The sequence below is a fragment of the Pholcus phalangioides genome, unplaced genomic scaffold (assembly GCF_987345545.1).
Source record: "Pholcus phalangioides strain wild (caught in Gottingen) unplaced genomic scaffold, Ppha-v1.0 ptg000008l_1, whole genome shotgun sequence".
Classification (NCBI taxonomy): domain Eukaryota; kingdom Metazoa; phylum Arthropoda; class Arachnida; order Araneae; family Pholcidae; genus Pholcus; species Pholcus phalangioides.
The window spans coordinates 23,927,924-23,949,029 of NW_028301601.1; the positions used below are offsets into that span (position 1 = coordinate 23,927,924).

The window sequence follows — 21,106 nt, forward strand, 5'->3', positions numbered from 1 at the left end:
TGGCTCGTTATTTTATATTTAATTTTCTAGGCTTTGTATCTCTAAGCGAGCTCGATATTTCGAAAACCAAAGATTCAATTCAATTTTTAAAACTATTGATGTGACGTACAACTCCACTAAATTTCCGCATTTCTACGCTAAAATCGGCAATTTTAACATTGATCTCTATGGGGATCATCCAGTGTATGCAGGGCCGTCTCTATTCTGCAGGGTAGAATAGAGACGGCCCTGGTGTATGTCCCTCAGGAGTGATTGTGATGATGTTTATGACGTCTATTCGAAAAGACTCATTGAAAATGTGGCAAAGCATTATAAAGGCATAAACTATTATACATATGTATACTGGCAGCGTTAAAGTGATAACCCATTGTAAAGGCATATGCACGTCAGAAACGCATGGCTAGGGAACCACGGTAACCAAAGTAAACGTTCCGAAGGTGATTGTTGAGGCCCGAAAACCATTGATGCCCGACAATTTTTTGCAAATTTGGGGTATTTGCCCTGCTCTGACGAAATTTTAAAGTAGCCCATCGTTCAAGTCGGGTCGCATTTGGTATATATATATGCGAAATTTGGTGACGATCGATCTAAAATTGTAGATTTGTATAGAGCACAGACATACAGAAAATGAACTTTATATATATATAGGCAGGGCCGTCTTAAGAGCATCATGGACCCCCGGGCCAGTTGGTTTTTCTGAGGCCCTATCAGGCAGATTCTAGAAAATTTTTTATGAGATCTGATTTTTGAGAGACCCTTTTCCTCTTGAGGCCCCCCCCCCCCCCGGCCGTTCCCGGGTGGGCCCATGCGTTAAGACGGCACTGTATATAAATAACAATTGTCCAATGATTTTCTATATCATTAAAAAAAAGTAGAAAATATGTAAAGAAATTCTTAAAATACATATCGAATGGCTATGTTGTATCAGTGTGATATGCAGTGCAATTTTCAAATAAACTAAATTCATAACAATTGAAAGTCATATTAAATTTCCAGGTTTAAAAAATCAATTCCCACTGCGCATATTATTTAAAGCAGAGGTTCTCAACCGGTGCTCCACGGAGCCCTTGGGGCGTGTGCACTCTCCAGGTGCTCCGCGGCCGCTCGAGGAATAAAAAAAAAAGCAATAAAATTAAAAAAGATAATTATAAATATTTTTAAATGATAAAAATAAATCAGTAACGTTGATGAAAAATCAAAAAATTGGCCTACTGGCTTTGCCATAGAATTTTTTCTACTTAAAAGAGCTCCGCAAGTCTAAAAAAGGTTGAGAACCGCTGTTTTAAAGGATTCTTAAGTTTAAGTACAGGTGGCAGCATCAACTTTATGCAGAATTCTATGTCCAAATCTGTGATTGCCATAATCGAAAACTGAGAAAGGAGGACGTCTGCGCGCGCACAATTGATGACATCATTTCACCAATTTCGGGGCTAACGAGAAAGAGGCCAATTAACACAATAGATAGGGTTATAGACACTATAATAAGGGTCAAGTCGTCTTATATAGGGTTACTTTTCTGCCAAAAAAAAAAAAAATCACCTCTACAATAATTTTTCCCAACTAAACCAAAACCGGTGAGGAAATTTAATAAATCCGGTTATTATGCATAGTTACCCACTATTTTTATAAGTTAAATAAATTTTGTTTTTTACATTTATCGGTGATTATGTGTAATCCCCCAACTAGTATTGGTAAATGTGATAAATCGTCAGTAAATTATTTAAATTTACCGGAAATTTTGCTCAAATGTCAGTCTAGGATGATGGATTTGATCAGTGATTTTGCTTATATTTAAAAATGTTGATAAATGTGATGAAAGCTAACATTAAATTTAACAAACCTACCGAAACATACTTTATTGGGCAACAAGTCGTGCACTCTGTCCGGCCGAAGGCATGGATATCTTTCACGGAGTTCAACTGTGAATATACATTTCCTTTTTTCGGCATGATCGGAATTCATCTTAAATGAAAACAGATAAAACTTGTTTTCAACCTTCAAATATTTTACCGATAAAATTGCAATATTTTCTTGTCTATTTGTTTTAGTAGTTATGAATAGAGCCCAGAATACATGCAGTAAAAAGTGGCGAAATATGCTCGAAAATTATGCAGATAAGCACTAAAAATGCCAAAATATGCACTAAAAAAAAATCACAAAATAATCACACAAAAAAAACCCAAATAAGTGGTTAAAAATTCCAAAATATGTACTAAAACTGAGAAAATATGCATTTGAAAATTGAATACCCTCAAAGAAGCAAACATGTTTTTAAAATGTATATATATTTATATAATTATGTATTATATAATTATGTATTATATAATTATGTATTATATAATTATGCATTATATAATATATTATTATATAACATATTATTATATAACATATTATTACGCAACATATTATTACATAACATATTATTATATGATATATTATTATATAATATTATTATGTCAATTTCCCAGTGTATACTCATTCGGAAAAGAAAATTCTCATACAAATAATTTCTACACGTTTTTTATTTGAAAATTTTTAGTTTCTACTAATGGGTAGGTTGGTTATCCTATTAGTGACGCCAGCACAGCAACTAGATACTTTATCAGCCGAAGCAAGAAAGCATTTCGGCGCCCACATGTAATGTAGAAGAAGCAGTTAAAGGGTGCATTCGGCGCCTCCTTCCTTCCAGTGCCTGTGGCACAAGATCCACCAGCTCTCCCCTTCAAGGTGCGGCCCTGAGTGATGCTCACTGTAATTTAATTTTTCTTTACAGAGCAATTGGTTCGTCTTACATTGTCTGGAAAAAAAAAACCTACGGAAAATTTAATACTCACTCTAACTGTCTCTTAACCAGAATGAAATAAGTAATTTTTTTTAAATCCTACTTGACAACGGATATCAAAAAAGGTAACAATCACACATCTTTGGTAATTCACTAAAAAATCCTCGCTCTAAATGCTGTTGCATTTGCCAATAGCTTATTATTCGTGTGCATTTTTAAAAGCAATTCTCATTAGAAAAATATAAAAATGTGATTGAATTTTCGTTAAACTTCAAAAATATGTACTTATTCAGGAATTCTTCAATTTCATACATTTGTGCGCATAAACACAGGAAAAAAAAAATCAAAATTTGCAAATGCATGTGTACGTATGCATTTGCGTATAATCCGGACTCCAGTTATGAAAAACAGTTATTCAAACTCACCCGATAGGTTACCAACAAACAGAGGAACAAATATCAATGATATAGTAGCTGTTTGTGAAGCAGAACCGTCATAATCTGCAAAAAAATAATACGCCGCTCCTACAGTTGTCAAGCTTATTTTTTTAAGGGCATCTTTTCATCAGCCACCTCGTTGGGCATTTTGCCTGTTGTGGCGTTGTATTTGTATTCGTAATATTACCGTGTATTGGTTTTTTTTTCCCTTGAGAATTTCCGACCAGGTGGAAAAGGGAGTAGGATGACAGCCAAAATATTAGCTTTGGACTGAAACGTCTCGACATTCTGACACACATGTCTGGCACAAACATTAAGAAATTGAGCAACAAAAAAATAATAATAACGATCCCTGTCCCCTCGCTTTTAATGAATGGTGCCCTGTCTGGCCAGTTTTATTACTTCGCGCCTAGAGCAAGAAGGGGTTTTTCCCGTATACCCTCAAAAATGTTTTTTTGTTTTGTTGTCATTTTTGGGAAAGTTGTTTTTTTTCGAGAGGAATCAGCATTGGGTGTTGTTTGCATCCTATTTTCTTTATTTCTGAATGGAGAATAGGTAACCCCTCCCCCTATAAGTAAACGGCATCTTTCGGCCATTATTTAACATCGCGGGCCCAAGGACAGTGCCCCGGTTGCCCCAGCCTAGTTACGGCCCTGGATGCTTGGATATCAAAAAAAGGGGGACATGTGCTCCTAAAAGAGGACGTCTGATATATCTACTGATATGTGAGAATGCACACTTCCATCACAATTCACTCGGCGTTAAATTGCCCATGGCGATAGACTGGAGTTGTACAGTTAGTGCTACCTCGTTAGTGCGTTACCCGGTTAACACGTCACCGCGCTTACCGGGTCACTTTTTGGAAGTCCCAATTGTCTTTGGGCAGGAATTGGTACAGCTATGGCTTACTCCGTTTAACGAGTCACTCCGCTTACTAGGACATACTTTTGCTCTCCCAAGAGTGACTCATTAACGAGGTTTGACTGTATTCGGATTGAAGAAAAGAAAAAAAAATCAAGAAGTCCAAAAAATACCGGACAATGCATGTCGATTGCGGGTCATTTGGTCACAGTTATTCCTAGAAACTTTGATGCAATTCGACTGTATATGTCAAACTAAAAATTTCAAAAATGCAGAAACACGCTTCTCTAAAAATAATTAATTACATACTAAAATGGATATTCAAGTAATTCCTCAAATAAATTCAGAATGAACCTAATTTACGAGAATTTTTCCGTTTGTTGATAGAAAATTTGAAAAAAAAAAGAAAGAAAAGCCTACGAAAAGAGGGGAAAGATAAATACGCAGAAAGGGATAGAGAGAGCGAGCGAAGAGCGAAGCCCTATGACGTCATCAGTCAGATTGTTTAACGCTTTCAGTGAGGGGGAAAAAAAGAAGAAGAAGAAAAAAAATTTTTTTTTTGTTCGCCATATTGGAAAGGTCCTTGAAAATCTGGACCTATAATAAAAACCTGTTGTGTTAAATCTGCCGCCATCCAACCCAAATCCCTTCAATTAATTAATTGTAATCTATATTTATTAAATAAGCCTTTTGAAAGGACCGAGGTGAGTTATTATTTTTTGTTTCGGTCCCTTGATAACCAAAGAAAATTTTAATCCTAGAGCGGTATCTCGGGGGGAAGTTCATCTCTTTCTCTGTGTACATATAACTTCGGTCGACATAACTCGCTGGATAACTCATTATTTCTTGTATATATCGTGAGTATTTTGTATATATTTGAGATACGTGATCCTCCCGGATCAGCTAGAAATTCGCATCTCCGCGAATATGCCGCTGGATTATCGTTCAAAAAATTTCGCGATTTCCTACGCTGGAAGCTATGGCCTCCATTGTTATTGCTTTTGTTGTGTTGTGACTGCGTCTCGATGTATGTGGCCGCGTTGTACCCGGGGGATTATTGTATACTTTAGTTGTTTGTAATGAATTGTTGCGATGATTGTATTGATAGTGTTACGTGTATTATAAGTTGTGTACATTCGGAGTGTAATCAGTAAAATGGCGATTTTAAAACTAGGCCTAATTGCGGTGGAAAGGTTCTCGTGTAAACAAGCCCTGAATAAACGGAATTAACATGGTGTAGAAGTTTGGTATTACGATATTTTAGGTGGCTATTAAATGTACTATTCGTGATTTGACGTTATTGGGCTGGTAATGTGTAATTCGAGTAGTTATTGATGATGCTATGGGTTGGGTTGAGTGTCCAAGGTGAACTTGAATAATTAACTGATTTGTCATTATACATACCTTAGATTGTTGTTGAGATGATTAATTATTCATCTACTTTGAAACTCAATTGTCTAAAAGTTGATTAGTTTGACACCACTTGACAGGTTGGAGCTCCAGCCCATGTCTGGAACTGTCATTTGGACGAGCATTCTCTCCCAAGTCTTTTTATACATCAATGCATCCCAGATCACATGATTATATGCTAATGTAGAGATATATATCTTTATTGCTCACTTTTTTTTTCTCTTCTATTTTAGAATGTGAAATATGAGCTCGTGTGTGTGGGTGTTGAATGATCAAATCCCTGAGCCGTTTTTGTGATCTTGGGGTACTTAGTTATTAAATAATCACTTATGTATGAAGACCATCTTCATATTTGACCACTTTGCAAGTTACAATTAGGCTGTAACGGTGTTATTTCTCAATTTTGCGGAAGCATGTCATGCCTTGTCTAATATACAGAGAAAATATTATATTAAAAGGGGCCACCCCCACGTGAAACCTAGTTGCTCAATTCCTAATGTCTTTTTGCTGCTAAGTTTTTGACAATGTTAAAACAGTGATATGTTGCCAACACTATTCCCTCTCTTTTTTTTTTCTTTTTTTTTTAACATTGTGTGCTCCTCTTGCCTGCTGGTAACCCTTGCAAATAGCACCGAATCGGGTTTGGCGATAAAAACACATGGTCATGAAATTAGAAAAATTTGTGCCATTTATAGATTTTAACTTAATAACCATGTATGAAAAATTTAAGGCTCTAATACAGTCTATAGTCACTATGGACTATGGCGACCTTGTGCCTGGAATTGGTCAAGTCCAGATTTCTGGTTCTTTTTGAGTCTTAATGAAACTTCATCATACAATACTCAAAAAGGTGGAGAAATGTATCTTTATTGTGAATTTTATATTGTTATCGATGGACTATATCAACACTATAGAAATTTCAACAAGGCCAGAGAGTAATATGGTTGTATAAACGATTATCATTGTAGAGGGTATCCATAGGTAGGGTCCACAACAGCAGTGCTTCGTGGTTCTGAGCTGTGCAGAACCGGTTTTGGATGGGGAATTTAAAAAAACCATTTGGCCAAGACCTAATTTTTTTATTGTCAATCCCTGCCATTTATAACCATTATAAACAGTCAATATAACGATACATTTCTTCAGCCCCTTGAGTATCATTATGATGGAATTTGACTATACAGTTCTTTCCTTGAAAAACACCAGAAATACATATATTTGGAAGAAAAAAAAAACATCTTTGAGGGTGTAGTGCTTTGAAAAAAATCCAAAGTTATGTTGATGCCACATGATGTGCTTGCGACACAAAGCCATGTGATGATTAATTCAAGCTGAATAGTTGAATGTTGACTAAACTTTTCACCATCCACAATATCTGATGGCTTTGAGTAGACTAGTTAAATTAATTTTATTTTTTTGTGTTGTGCAGATAATCCTTAACATCTAAGGGCTTAACAAATCAGAGGTGTCCATCTATCACAGTGACTAAAGGCCTGTTTATAGGCATTAAGTAATTTAGTAATACCAGGGTTGGTTTAAACTGTCGAAAACCGTCAAAAACATAAACGAATGCTTTTGGATATTATTTTGAACACAATATGTTGATGACATAATGAATTTTTTCATATATTGAGTTTTATTTTTAAATACTGATTTATTACAATAATTAAAACCAAACATTAATTATAATTTGCAATTTTAATTTTTTTACAACAAGAGTTCAGACCAGATATATAACTTTATGGTCCATTTTATCTAAACTGCTAATGTTAACCCATTAATGCCAGTTGGTAAGAATTTGCTATTCTGAATTTTAAGTTTTTTCTTTGCCAATAAATGGTGGAAGTGGTTCCACTCATTATTTTTTGTTAAAAATCAAAGTTGTGGTTAATGGGTTAACTAAACTACTGATTACCTGTGTTCAATCTCCTAAGCCAAATAGAGCTGTTTATTCAAACTATGTGTGGTAGGAGATCGCAGGATTGTTTTGAACTCAAAAGCTTAGTATTAAAACAGTCAAAAACATGTTGCCAGTGTTACTTTTACACTTAAAATAAGTTATAGCTTTTCTTAAGCATCGCATACAATCAGCACTATTAAATTTTAGTTCAATTAGTTCAATTAAAGGACAATTTTAGTTCAATTAAAGGACATTTTAGTTCAATTTAGTATTTTTATTGCTAGCTATATTCTCATGTTATGCACAATAAGGGTATCGTTTTTAAGTATCTCAGTGATTATCTAGAAAATTTAATAACAGAAATCAACATTACATATATGGTGTAAAAACTTTTTAATTACCTATCTGTTATGAAAAGAGCACAGCAGATGGTTCAATACACATATATTAAATAAGCAGTTGAAGAAATTTTGTAAGATCGAGAATCATGTTGAACTGAAGAATATCAAATAGTTCCATCAATTTTCCTTCAGTCTTTATGTTATGCTCTATTTAAATTGTATATTTTACATGAAAAATACACATATATATTGTCCAAAATTCTGTAGAGAGCAGAAAATTATTTTACAATCACATTAAGTATTTATTCTTTGTATAATATAGTGAATTTAAACATTACATGCAATCAATGTGTATTTTCAATGGAAATTTTTATATTGCATAGCAATATTTGAGGTTTTTGACGTGACAGTTTAAACCAGCAAAAATAATTTTTTTTTTAAAAAAAAGGTGTTAAAAACATTTACAAAATTCCTTTGAACATCGTTCTGGTAGGTCTGTGTGTCTTATTTATTCTTTGTATTGTATTAAAATTCATGATCTAAATCGTATTACATGATTGGTGCCGATGAAATTCTTAGGTGGGCTACCAGTTTGATTGTCCAGTTGGACAGGGTCAAAATTTGCTCACTTTTATTTTGTATTTCATGACTTCAATTTATGATTGTAATCTTATTTTATTTTCGTGTGATCTCTATACCGTTTTAATTATCGACTTTTTATGACTTTGCTTCAATTTTGTTTCAATTCCCAACAGGGGGCAAGAAGTTCCCTGGGTGCAGTGCATAACTCAAATGACTTCTTGTGATCAGCATGTCTTCAGCTTCGGGGCTCAATGCAAAGGGGGAGAAAGGAAAGTCGAAGTTTGTTTCACTGGACATAAATAATCTCTATAAGGGGAAAAGTCTAGAGAACCCGAAAACCACTGGTGAGTCCTTATTTTTTTAGTCTTGAAATATTTCATTCTCCAAAAAATGAAAAATGTAAGTATATTTTTGAAAAAAATTTATTTAGTTATAAAAATTACTGCTGTCCTATTTACTATAAATCAATGCTGAAAAGTGAATTTTTTTTTTTTTTTTTAAAGGAGTAAATATTTTTTATATTCAGAATTTGAAATGTTAATTTAACAAATACAGTAAAATCCCTCTTTTGGGGACATCGGGAGCATAAAAAATTGACCAGACATATAAAGAAGGGCGATTGTTAATCAGATTTGGAATGCATGCAGGGGAACTATTATTTGGCCCTGAAATAAGGGGATTACTGTTAAGAGGGTTTTTTATGTATTGCATAAATTTAATAATTATAGTTCTCTGTCTCTCGGTATCTCTTATAGCTGAAATTTTTATATTTGATTCTGAAGATCTTGCGTTAAGCCTGCGTTTCACTATAAAACTTTGGTAAAAGAATTATTCAGAAACAAAAAAACCCTATAAGCCGATTAGTTAAATTCGCTCGAATCTAACCAATGCACTTATTGGTTGCATTTTTTAAATTTTATAAGAACTTTTCCAAAAACTTTTGTAAACTAGTGCAATGTGGCCCTTAGGCCTAGATTACACTGTAAAAGTTTTATAAAAGCATGTTTACATAACTTTTATAGTGTAATCCCAGCCTTATGTCGGGATTACACTATAAAAGTTATTTTATAAAACTTTTATTTAACTTTTATAGTGTAATCTTGGCCTTGAAGTAAAATATTTAAAACCTTAATCTGCACTAATTATTTCTATGTTTGAAGCAATATTGACTTACACCTGATGAATAATTGACTAGTATGCAACAAACATTCATCAATTTAATAGTTTAAATATTTTAGCTGTTTTTTTTTTAATATTGCTTTTTATGGCAATCTAATTTTTGTATGTGAAGAAAAGGGAACCTTGAGTGAACAGAAGCATTATTTGTTATGAGATATGAATTCCTTTGTATGCATGCTATATATATTGGAAAATGTATTATTGAAAAATCACATGGGGGGGGGGGGATTCTCATAAAAATTTACGTACAATTTGTTTTCGTTTTTTTTATCAGATCTTCTGAAAAAGAACTTGTTTTCCCTACTGTGACCATTGTTAGTCATTGCATTCTCTCTCTCTCAAAGCCTGTGGTATGTTCTAATGCAATAAATAGATACATTCAGTATTCTTTTCACTCACGCCTCACCCTTTCCACGAGAAAATATATTGATTTCTAGAGGCTTCTAGCAATATGCCAAAATCTACGACATACGTCTGGGAACAATCTGAATTCAAAAATTCAAAGAAAAGTGCATATAACGCTATTATGAGGATTTTTACTGCATAACATTTCCAGAAAAAATTTATGGCAGATGGAAGCACTACACAGAAATAAACTTCCCATCAGGTTTATTATACTTACACATACATTTTAACATGTACCAGTTCGTTAGAAACTTCGCAGAGGGATATGGGCGAGGTGTGTATGTGTGGCTTAGTAGTAATAGACCATTTTTAGCCAGGGGTCTTGTTGCAGAACAATTGAAAACATTCTGCTAGGGGGGGGGGGCTTTAGAAACCCTTTCTACAATTTCTTTTTATAAAAAAAATTACGTAAATTAATGCGGGCATTCATCTTTCATTTACTTATGACTATTGCATGAAACATGTTTGAAAAACAATCAGATTTGTTTGTTACGGAAAAAGTTTTACAAATGATGTCGGGCATATATAAACTATTTGTTCATGAGAAAACGTAAAAATGATGAGTAAGTTACAATTTACAAGTGTTACTACATGGATTGACAAGTAAAGTAAAGAAAAGAAAAAAGCCATTATAACCCTTTCTTGTGTTGGAAGACATGAAATCAGAAAATTTAGTATCATCCTTACATGCTTCAATTTAGCAATCACATAGAGTATTTGAGTTCCCAATATCAAATTTTGAGTTGCCATGACAACCTGGTTACTGGATTTGTGGAGCCCTGTATAATATTACCCAAATAAAAAATAATCAGAGCTTGAATAAGGTGATTACGGAGTGAAGCAACATTTGATCACTGACATGTGTGATAGCATGTCAAGTACCTAAAAATTAGAAAACACAAATGTTTAGTTGAACAAACTCTGCTATAGACTTCTGCTTGGTGAGAACCTAGTTTCTTCATTAACCTGGGTCTTAGAAATGTGTCGCTCTCTCTATTCTTAGTGATGCCCTTGCATTTAAGGTCTCGCTATTATTACTGACAGGTAGCAGGCATGTACATTATGCATCTCACATTAAGTAAATCCATTTTCTTGACTTTTTTTTAGAATTCTACTCTAGTAGAGAAAATTGTGAATTCATAAGGTTTAAAACAAAAAGCCAAGTGACGATTTTATTAGCTGAATGGTTAAATGCTGACCAAACTTTTCACCACCCACATTATCTGATGGCTTGATAGAGATAGATGTGATTGCATTAAATTTTTTTCATAGATATTACACCAATATTACAACATATTTATTTTATGTTATAGCAATTTACAACTTGATATGTTTTACATGATGTGAATTTATGTTCAAACTGCAAAGTGTTTGAGGCACAAAGCCAAGTGATGATTAACTCAAGCTGAATAGTTGAATGTTGACCAAACATTTCACCATCCACAATATCTGATGGCTTGATTGTGGAAAACAATATCATTGCCTTGAAATATTTAAAAACACCATGTGCATTGTAACCAACTGTCATATGTATTACAATAATTTATTATTTAAATGACAATTTTTTACACCGTGAAATGCTATTTATATTCATGTGTTTGCAGCACAGAGCCAAGTGATGATTAATTCAAGCTGAATAGTTGAATGTTGACTAAACTTTTCACCATCCACAATTTCTGATGGCTCTTGGTAGACTAGTTGTTTCTAAATAAATTTTCTCAATTGTGCGGAGGGAGTGTCTCACACACACACATGAAATTGTAGGTCTTGACAACAAATTCATAATATAAAAATTATTGAAACCCCAAATTTGATGCTGTATTTTCTTTCTGCAGTTAGATTATTTAATTTTCTACAAAATTACTAGCTTTAAAAAAAATTGACAAGAACAGGACCATATTCCAAAAAAAAGTCTGGACAGACCTCTGCCACAGGTAACTCTTATATAGTGTAGCATTTCTATAGCATGGTTAAAGAATTGAGGAAAATGATTCAACATGCACAACGTGACATTCTGCAAAACAATTTCTATCTCGCACCGTTTTCTAGGTGAGAGGGAAAAAAACAATCTGCAAAATTTATTTTTAACAGCTGCTTGGTTTCATAAGCAAAAGCGATAGAGTTCCTTGGCTAAAAACCAGCTGCTGAATATAGAATTTTTTTTTTGTAAAATGTTGTTACATGGACTAAAGCAGCGGTTCTCACTCTTTTTTGACTCGAGGCGTCCTTTTTTGTACATAATTTTATGGCAGATATTAATTTTTATTTCATTTTGTAGGCCTCTCTTATTTACTGATTCATTTTATTTTCCTCGAGTCTCTGCGGAGCCCCTGGGAGTTGCACACGGGCCCTTAGGGCTCAGCGGAGCACCGGTTGCGAACCGCTGGACTACAAAGGAGATTTTCCAACCGATTTCATTTCTACAGAGTGTTTTCTCTCTTGTTTATCTAACTAAGGCTCCACTTCATAAGTCTTTCTCTTTCATAGGGTGTAGCATCAACAATTGCTTTAATTATAGGCTTTTTATGATTCTAACAATGATTTTGGAAATAAATAGCAAACATCACATCTTTTTATTTCTAAATAAGAAGGCTAACTTTTTTAGATGTCGAAATCCCCCCCCCCCCCCCAAAGTAAAGCTCATAAATATCTTGATTGATGGATTGGGGATACCTTTCCGATGTTTGTTGCTTACCTATGGCATTTGAACTAATTTTAATGAAATAAAATTAATCAAAAATGCATTTGTGTGTGTTCTATTGCATAACACTAACTACATTGCTTGACTGGAAAAAGTAGGTCCTAGGTAATATTCGTAGACGCCAAGTATATTTTTTTTCTGAGAGAAATCGTCAACTGTTTTCTTCTACTTGTCTATGATCTACAGACTTTCTTCATGTTAGCAGACATGCTAACTTAATCTTTGATAATTTTGTGTTGATGGACAACATTCCAACTTATCACACATAAAAAAATTTTGGACTCCAATCCCGATTTGTTTTCAGTTACTTTACATAATTATTTTAGTGATTTTAAACAAGTATATCAAGGCTTCACAAATGGGGGGAGGGAGAATTACAGCAGCCAAATATCTTCGAAGCCAAGCATTTTTTTTTTCCAAATAAAGAAACAATTGAAATTGGTTTTCTTTGGCAAAATTTTAGGGTTTAGCATGTCTATCAATATGGAAAAATGGTCCTGACATAAATTTGAAAAAGAATAAAAAATTTCCCCAATCTAGTGACTTCAATCCAGTAATCACTTTTTTAAAAATTTTAGGTGGTAATGATCGGATTTTGTTCAACCCGAAAAAACCCACAAAAAACTACACCTACTGGCAAACAGTATGCTTTCTAAAGGTGTAATTGCATTGTCATACTCTGTCTAAAGAGAAAATACATTAATAAATCTGCATTTAATGCAATTTAGATTATTTAGGGAAAAATCCATGATATATTAACCCATTTATTATAAGATTCTGAACATTTTTGTGCCCCCCTAGAATTTTCTTTAATGAGCTGCCACCAATAGAATAATTACATAAATAATTGCCATAAATGACTAGGTTTAGTGTATGAATGTAGACTACAGCATATGTAACTTGCTTTTCTCATGCTTCCGTATCATAAACCCGAAAAAAAACTAAACATCTGAACCAACCCTAAAAGGGTTCCTGGATTGGGTTTTTTTCTGGAAAAACAACGGTTCTTGCCAACCCTGGATGGCATAAAGATAAAAAAATGCTTGAGTTGAAAGTTTTCTCCCATTATCAAGCTATTTGATTATGTGATTATTTGTTTGATGCAAGTTCATCTGTCAGAAGTGGAACAAACTGATTGCACATATCAATTGTTATCTCATCAGCCCATAAAATTATGACATTGTCATCTTTTGTTATAAGCTAAATTATAATTTTTGTTTTGTTATAAGAGCTCATTTTCTTATTAGTTTAAGTTTAAATATAGCAAACTGAATTAGGTCCATTTGAATTGACAGCGCAGGGGTTCCAACTGCATATATAGCCTATTATAGATATATTGATAATGTATATCAGGGATTGATAAATCCCAGATGCCAAGTAAGTAGCCATGGCGGATAAGTTATCAGTTCCAAAAATTTTTTATTTGTGATTACTAAATTGTGAATGTAAGAAAAATATAAAAAAATTTTAAATTCATATGAACTTATGTCTATATCAAAGGTGGTCACTGTGTCCTAGAAAATTTGAAACAAACATTCTTAACCCGTTATTCTTGAAAATAATGTTTGACTCACAAGAAATTATTCTGGTGCTTAAATTGTTTTGCGATTTGCCAAGCTTTGGTGCATATAATGTGCCATGAATGTATATTTTTGTTTCTGCAGGTTCTATGTGAGAAATATTTTACTACAGTGATACCTTAGATAACAAAGATAATTTGTTCTGAAATCACTTTCATTGGCCGAAATTTTACGGTTTTCCGCAGGTTTCTATTGGAAAATTAAGGATGGAAATTGACTGGAGGCTAAAATAAAAAGCTTCAGAATCAGATAAATGAGAATTTACAGGCAGATGAGACTGAATATTTTTTATTTGTCTCTATACACACAACAAATATCAGCTTTAGTAGACTACACTGGTATTGAAACAAGCCAGTCGAGTTCATAGGTGTCCTTATTTGTTTGTGATTTGGTCAGCTCATTTATGGGTCTGATAGATGCAGATGGAATAAATTTGCTCCTGAATGTCCAGACCAAACCTTTGGTCCGCAAGCTGAGGTACATATGGAAAAGGATTCAGAGGTGCACATGAGTTAATCAAGCTTTAGTGATTGTAATTCTGATACTGATTAACATTAAAATTTAGCTTGTGATTGTTTTATGTTGGTTTGGCACCCATATAAATGAATTTTTGTTAGCTGAATCCAGATTCATTAGCCGAGGCAGAAAAACCATTAAAATCTTTGTTAACCAAAAAATTTGTAAACCAGGGTATTTGTTGGGTTAAGTATCGCTGCATTTCGAAAGGTCTCCCATGTTTGAGGAAAAACTTTTAAATTTATGTGAATTTTTTTTTTTTTTTTTTTTTAACGTAATGTTTTTTCCATTATGCCAAGTGATGATCATCTTTGAATGCTGAATAGAATTGTGTTGACTGCACCATTCATCACCCACTGTTACTGATGGCATAAAAAACATTCATGGAATACATTCTAACATAATTTCAATGATAAATTATTTGAAAATTTAAAAATTTTGGTAAGCAAACAGTTCATGAATTAGATTATCAGATATCGGTTTGGTTGGTAACCTCTTGCTTTGGATAATTTATCTATGAAATTCATCTTTTTATCATATTAGAATATATGATCATGAGTAATTTTAAATCATTTTTCAATTTTACTGAGTGTTGAAGACATAGATTTTATTTTGAAAACGATCTGTGGTTTATTTATAATGCTTTATTATCTTTTCTTAATCAAACAGTTCAGCCTAAGCATGGACTCCAGTCATTGGGGAAGGTTGCTGTGGGGCGTCGCATGCCTCCACCAGCCAATTTACCAAGTCTGAAAAGTGAAAACAGTGGTAACAACCCAAACGTAAGCCTTGTACCCAGTGGCGGCCAAGGATGGGGCAGTGCCAACAAAGAGAAAGCAAAGGAAGAGGGCAACACTGGAAACCAACAACCATCACTGCAATCGCAACCAGCCTCCTCTCAATCTCAAACTTCTCAGAAAGTAAGGTTTTCTATTTTTCCGAAGGTCTTTGCAAAACACAGCTTTTATTTTCTGTTTAATATTCAGCTTGTATTCATGGTCCGATAATTTTTTAAAATTTGTCTTCTTCTTAGCCCACAACCACAAGCAACAGTACTTCAACAGGAGCAAGCAAAACATGGAGCAGTGTAACCTCAAACCAAGAGGATGGTGGTCAAGAACGGAACTTCTTGGGCCAGCAGTCGCCATTTTTTCCTCAGGAATTCCCCAAGTTGGCTGGTGGCGATGCACCAACAGAAGGCAATCAGAAAACAAATGCAGATTCACAGTACGCACCTGGACCAAGCTTACGTCCTCAAAGTGAGTAGCTTGCTTTAGTGCTGATAAAAACATTAAATAAGCCATCTTCGTGTTATAATATGCTTCATGGCTATTTACTTTATAATCACTGCTTATAAACAAGTTTTGGTGTTTCATCATTTAGCCCTATTAAACTTTCAGCGAGCGCATATATATAGGAGATACATGCTTCCATTTCCTCCATGTATCTCTTACATATGTGCTCCTGGTGGAAGGTTAAAGTTGCTCAGTGTACAAGTGAGGGAGGGCTAAAAAATAAGTTAGAATAATTTGATACATAGTTACCCCATGTGCTATATCATGCTTATTGTGAAGCAAGGAAAAAGGGTGACATGTTTAAATTTCCAACAGCAGCTCTGACTAAATATATCACGTTGCATGTTATAAGTGGGGTGTAGCATGGGGCTACAGTACTTCGAAGGCTTGGTAACTGTTGTTCATATCAATTATATAATTATTTTTGTAATCAGATGCACCTCAAGTCACTTAATGATATTATTCTTTCAGCCGAAGGCAGTTGGGGGAGAGGAGCTCTGCAACAACAGCAACAGCCATCACAATCGTCATTGCTGCCCATGGGTTCAGGCGGCCTGCCACAGAGCAGTGGCAGTGGCGTGAACGGTCCGCCTCTTTCAGATACACAGGCTTACCCCCAATCTCAGCAGCTGCGTGATCAGCGTCCATATTCCATGCAGACACGTGGCGGAACAATGAACTCAAATAATATTGGATCTGGCGGTGGTTCTAATCCTGGTACACCCATGTTAGGGAATGTCCCTCCAGGACCTGGTGTTTCTGGACCCATGGGACCCGGATCTGGTTTGCATCAACCACCACCCCAGTTTCGTGGAATGTTACCTAATTTTGTGAGTATTTCTATAATATATATTTTGCTTGTTACATTTTTAGTTTGTCAAATTTCTCATTTTCCATGTTCAATGCAATCTGTATTTTAACACTACACGAAGGAAAGTATTTTTGAATAAACTTTATACAGGGTTTGCAGAGACCTCCGGGAAAATTAAAAAAAAAGGTCAGGGTAAACGTAAAATATTTGGCAGAAGCCGAGAAAAGATGCAAATATGTGATACAAGTCTGGGGAAAGTTCTGTGAAGGAAAGAAACAAATTTGATAAACTTTTAGAGAGTCAGGATTTTTGGTATTAAATTTGTTCGGAGAAGAGGGACCATTCAAGTGTTATGCAAGCCGATTTTCGGTCATTTTTGGTTGATGTCTTCTCGTTTCGTACCTCCTCTACGCATTTTTGCAAAAGTGGCTACTACTTCTGCATTTTGTGAAAAATTCGACCGTAGCTTAAACCCTGCTTTATCATATGATATTTTGGTTTTTTTTAAATATCTATTCACGATTTGAGAAAGAACAGTGAGAATTGGATGGCTTTTATATAAAAGGAACCAAGCACCGTTAATTCAAAACTGAGAAAAGGCCATTTAAAGTTATCTTTGATTTAGTTATCTCTTCAGTTTGGATAGTTGGTTTAAGTGCACACAGACCCCATCACAGCCTATAGGTCACTTGGTTCTACTTAGATAAAAAAAAATCCCACCTCTTTCAATGGTTCAGATGTCGGTATATCTCCAAACTGTTAAAAATAGCACTTGGGGTTCCTTTTATATAAAAGCCATCCAATTGTGAGATGAAAAATCACTAGTGCAAAAAGTAACTGAAATTAATCTGGGGGGACTTTTAACAAAGAAGGAACCCTGAAATATAAGGCATAGCTAACAAGTTTCCAGAATTTCCACTTTATCTCCCACTCCTGAAAAATTCTTTTATCTCCTGAATTTCGTTCATGTTTGTAAAAAAAAAAATCCTCACAATTAGGAAAAAACTTATTCCTTAAGTGTTTACCTGGGATAAAAACTGCTGGTTCATAACGTTATGTAAATTGTCACAATTTTGTCAAATCACAAAAATCTCATTTTTAGGGAGAAAACACTAAATTCGCTAATCTGCAAGTGTGAATCTGGTCTTTCAAAATTGGCACAATCACATGTATCTGCTTTATCCATATGTCCCGTTTTGGACCCAGTGAATATTTTTTTGGTTTGCAAGATTTGGGGATTTTTGAGAGGTAATTTTAACCCAAGGGATTTAACATAATGGTTGCCCATGATTAGTGATGGCTTGCACGATGTCAAGGTTTTTGCAACTGGAAAATATCCCTAAAATTTCCCTTTTATTAATGAAAAGTCCCAAAGATGTTTTAAAAGATCTATTTTACAATTATTTTTGTATGGAATTTGGATCCGCACGAAAACCTCCCCGAATTCTCATTCTCCAAAGTTGGCAGCTGTGGTACATGGGGACTAACAAAAAAAATTAGATATTCTAATTAATACTATGTTTCAGTAAAAATGAAATGAATGTACCTGGGTGAAAACAAAAAATATGTTAAAATAATTGTTAAAAATGATTGGACTTGTAAGTTCTGAAATTAAGTAAGTTCTGAACAAGTGTTTATAGGAACGTCAATGGATAGTTTACTTTCAATTTTTTTTTTTTAAATATGATATCCTGTTTGTTAAAAAAGCTGATTATAAATACAGTAGAACTTGGTTAATTCGAATTTCATCCGATTCAAACTTTTACTACGAAGTCCTTGACTTTTCTATGTAATATAATATTGAAATTTCTTGTTTAATTCGAACTATTTTCAAATTTACTGGATTCTTTCAAATTGGAGGGGAGAAAATATTTTTCTATAAGCAAATCTAGTTTGGAAAAATGCTACAAAAAGCCAGACTTTGCTTTTCTCGATACAACAAATTTTTTAAGACTAATAAAAGCCTGAAAATTCTGTTTTTCCTTTATATTTTTTTTCCCCCCGAATATAATTAAATATCCATTTTAACATTGTTCAGCTGGAGTGCATTGGGATTGCGTACCACTTGATGCCAACTATGCTTTTTAATCCACAGATCAAGGTATAACATTCAAAATCTGAATCTTTTTGTTGTCATTAAGAGTGCGGAAAGTATCAGAAATTTCAAATTGTGTAATACGTTAATGAAAGTATATTTTCTTGATAGCATAAGAATGGTGAGTAAAATTTGGGAAACAGTTTCATAACGGATGATTATGAACAGTTTCCATAATTCCGTAAGTCAGGCTTTGAACATGGTCGAGAAATCTTGCAGTGATGCCGATTCCAGAACAGGGAATAATGTTGCAGCTAAGATTAATTTTTATAATTATTAATATTTAAGAAATGGTTTCATAACTGATCATAAAATTTTAATAATTATATGTCAATATTGATGATTGGCATCAACAATGTTGTAATTTGTAGTCATTATACTGACCTGGGATAGATTGATTGGATAATTCAAACTTTTTTCCCAGTGACTTTGGACTTCAAATTAACTAAGTTTGACTGTATTTTATAATTGGAAAAAGTATTTTTGCTATATTGATTTACATAATAAATAATCAATTTTTAATTTAGCTTTTCATAGAGATGGCCCATTTAGTTGTTTATGAAAGTTGTGCTCACATATTAAGCTAAATAATTTTTCTTTTTTCATATTATATCAAGATGTATCAAAGAAATTCATATCCTGGTGGTTATCCGAATTTTTCTGGTATGCCTCCACCACCGCCTTCCAGGCAACCCTATCCTCATCCAGAACAGAGGTTTGAATTCCCTAGTTTTATTTATTTAATTTTTTTGTGATAATGCTTTTTTTTTTTTTAATTGAAAGAATGCGTAATAACATGTTATTAATTTTCAATTGCTGTTTAAAATCAGGCGTCAGCAGTCTCAACAAGTTCGTCCTTTAGCCGAAGAGGAGGCATATCAACGTCCTGCTGCTATAATCACAGAAAAGGCATTAAAGGGCTTTGATGAAATCTTACTCAATGACACCCAAGACACATGGGCAACCTCACATGGTGAAATTGATTACAAGTAAGCTTGTTTGAGATAATAGTTTCATGTTCCCCTCAACAGGAAATGTGTGTCATATGCTGGCGTTTTTTAATTTATCAAAATCATATGTGTACAATTCCTGTTGTATTGTCTACTAAGTTTTCGCATTGTTTCTATGCAAACTTATCTGGCTTATTAGAAAAGTGTTTGTTAAAACAAGTTTTTCTTGCTATATTGGTATTCGTTAGAACAGGATTCAACTGTTATATGATATCAAAATTTTGATTTGATTCAAGATGAGGAATTTAATTGTTTTACAGCATAGCTGTAATCGCTGCACTCCTTGTAAAATGCAGTATCTTTTTTTTATGGGATTTTCTTCCTTTTGAGTTCAGCAGAATTAAGGGGATGGTCAATGTGCTCATTGGAAAGTAAGCTTTAGAAAACACCTGAGCTTATTGCTAAAATGAAAAGCTTTTGAGAACGCAGGATATTTCATCAATAATGGCGAATGTTTAGAAAAGCAGCATTTTACAATTTTTGATGGTATTGAAACACAATTTCCTGATCATAGTTTTTATTTCATGTATTTATGAAATGATGCATATAAGCTGAATGATGAAATGTTGAAGCTGATCAACTATGTTTCGCTTCTCATCACCCACTGTGATAGCTTTTAATATCTCATATGTTAGTTTTTCTTTTGTGTGGAACTCTTTTAAAAATCATAATTTTTTTTCCAGTGCAAAGTTGGTGTTCAGTGATGATGAAGATGCTCCTTCTGGTCAGAAAAAGGATAAGAGGTAAGTCACAGGATATGGTCGATTTATAAAATACCTTTTTAACATGATTAAGTTAGCCAAGGCGCCTATTTTTATTTGGTGATTAATTTTTAATTATTAAGCATTGAATATCCAGAGGAGAAAAAATGTCAGTCGATATATTAAGCAAATGTGGTACCCTAAATGACATTTTACATAAAAAAATTTTATTTTTCACAGGGAACTGATTTACATAAATTTGAATAGCATAAAAATGTCATTTATTGTTTGTCAAATTACTTTTCTATCATTGTTGAAAAATGCACAGCAATATGTATCCTCCATACATAGTATTTCCCTCCAAAATGTAAGGGTTAAAAATTTTTCTGGTTTGTCAAGAAAGACTTTGAGCCATGTGTACATTTGAGGTAGCTGTAGAAACTTTAAGAACATCTCAATAATTCTTAAAGGATGAAAGGTGGAAAAATAATTAATAATCAAAT

The 21,106-nt window shown here is 33.7% G+C and overlaps 1 protein-coding gene across 10 annotated transcripts in view; it reads left to right on the plus strand.

Moving 5' to 3' along the window:
* The first annotated feature begins 4,538 nt into the window (after window positions 1–4,538).
* LOC149084054 (uncharacterized) overlaps window positions 4,539–21,106 on the plus strand; it is a 59,036-nt gene continuing 42,468 nt past the window's right edge. For 9 of the 10 annotated variants that reach the window (XM_089234402.1, XM_089234409.1, XM_089234407.1 and 6 more), the window contains exons 1-8: window positions 4,539–4,784; window positions 8,484–8,654; window positions 15,361–15,611; window positions 15,725–15,950; window positions 16,458–16,816; window positions 19,510–19,607; window positions 19,723–19,881; window positions 20,586–20,645. In XM_089234402.1, coding sequence (XP_089090528.1) covers window positions 8,540–8,654; window positions 15,361–15,611; window positions 15,725–15,950; window positions 16,458–16,816; window positions 19,510–19,607; window positions 19,723–19,881; window positions 20,586–20,645 — 1,268 coding nt within the window. In that variant the 5' untranslated portion in view covers window positions 4,539–4,784; window positions 8,484–8,539. Of the gene's footprint in view, window positions 4,785–4,849; window positions 4,938–8,483; window positions 8,655–15,360; window positions 15,612–15,724; window positions 15,951–16,457; window positions 16,817–19,509; window positions 19,608–19,722; window positions 19,882–20,585; window positions 20,646–21,106 lie in introns of those variants that run through there. The other variant, XM_089234404.1, reaches the window with a different exon arrangement.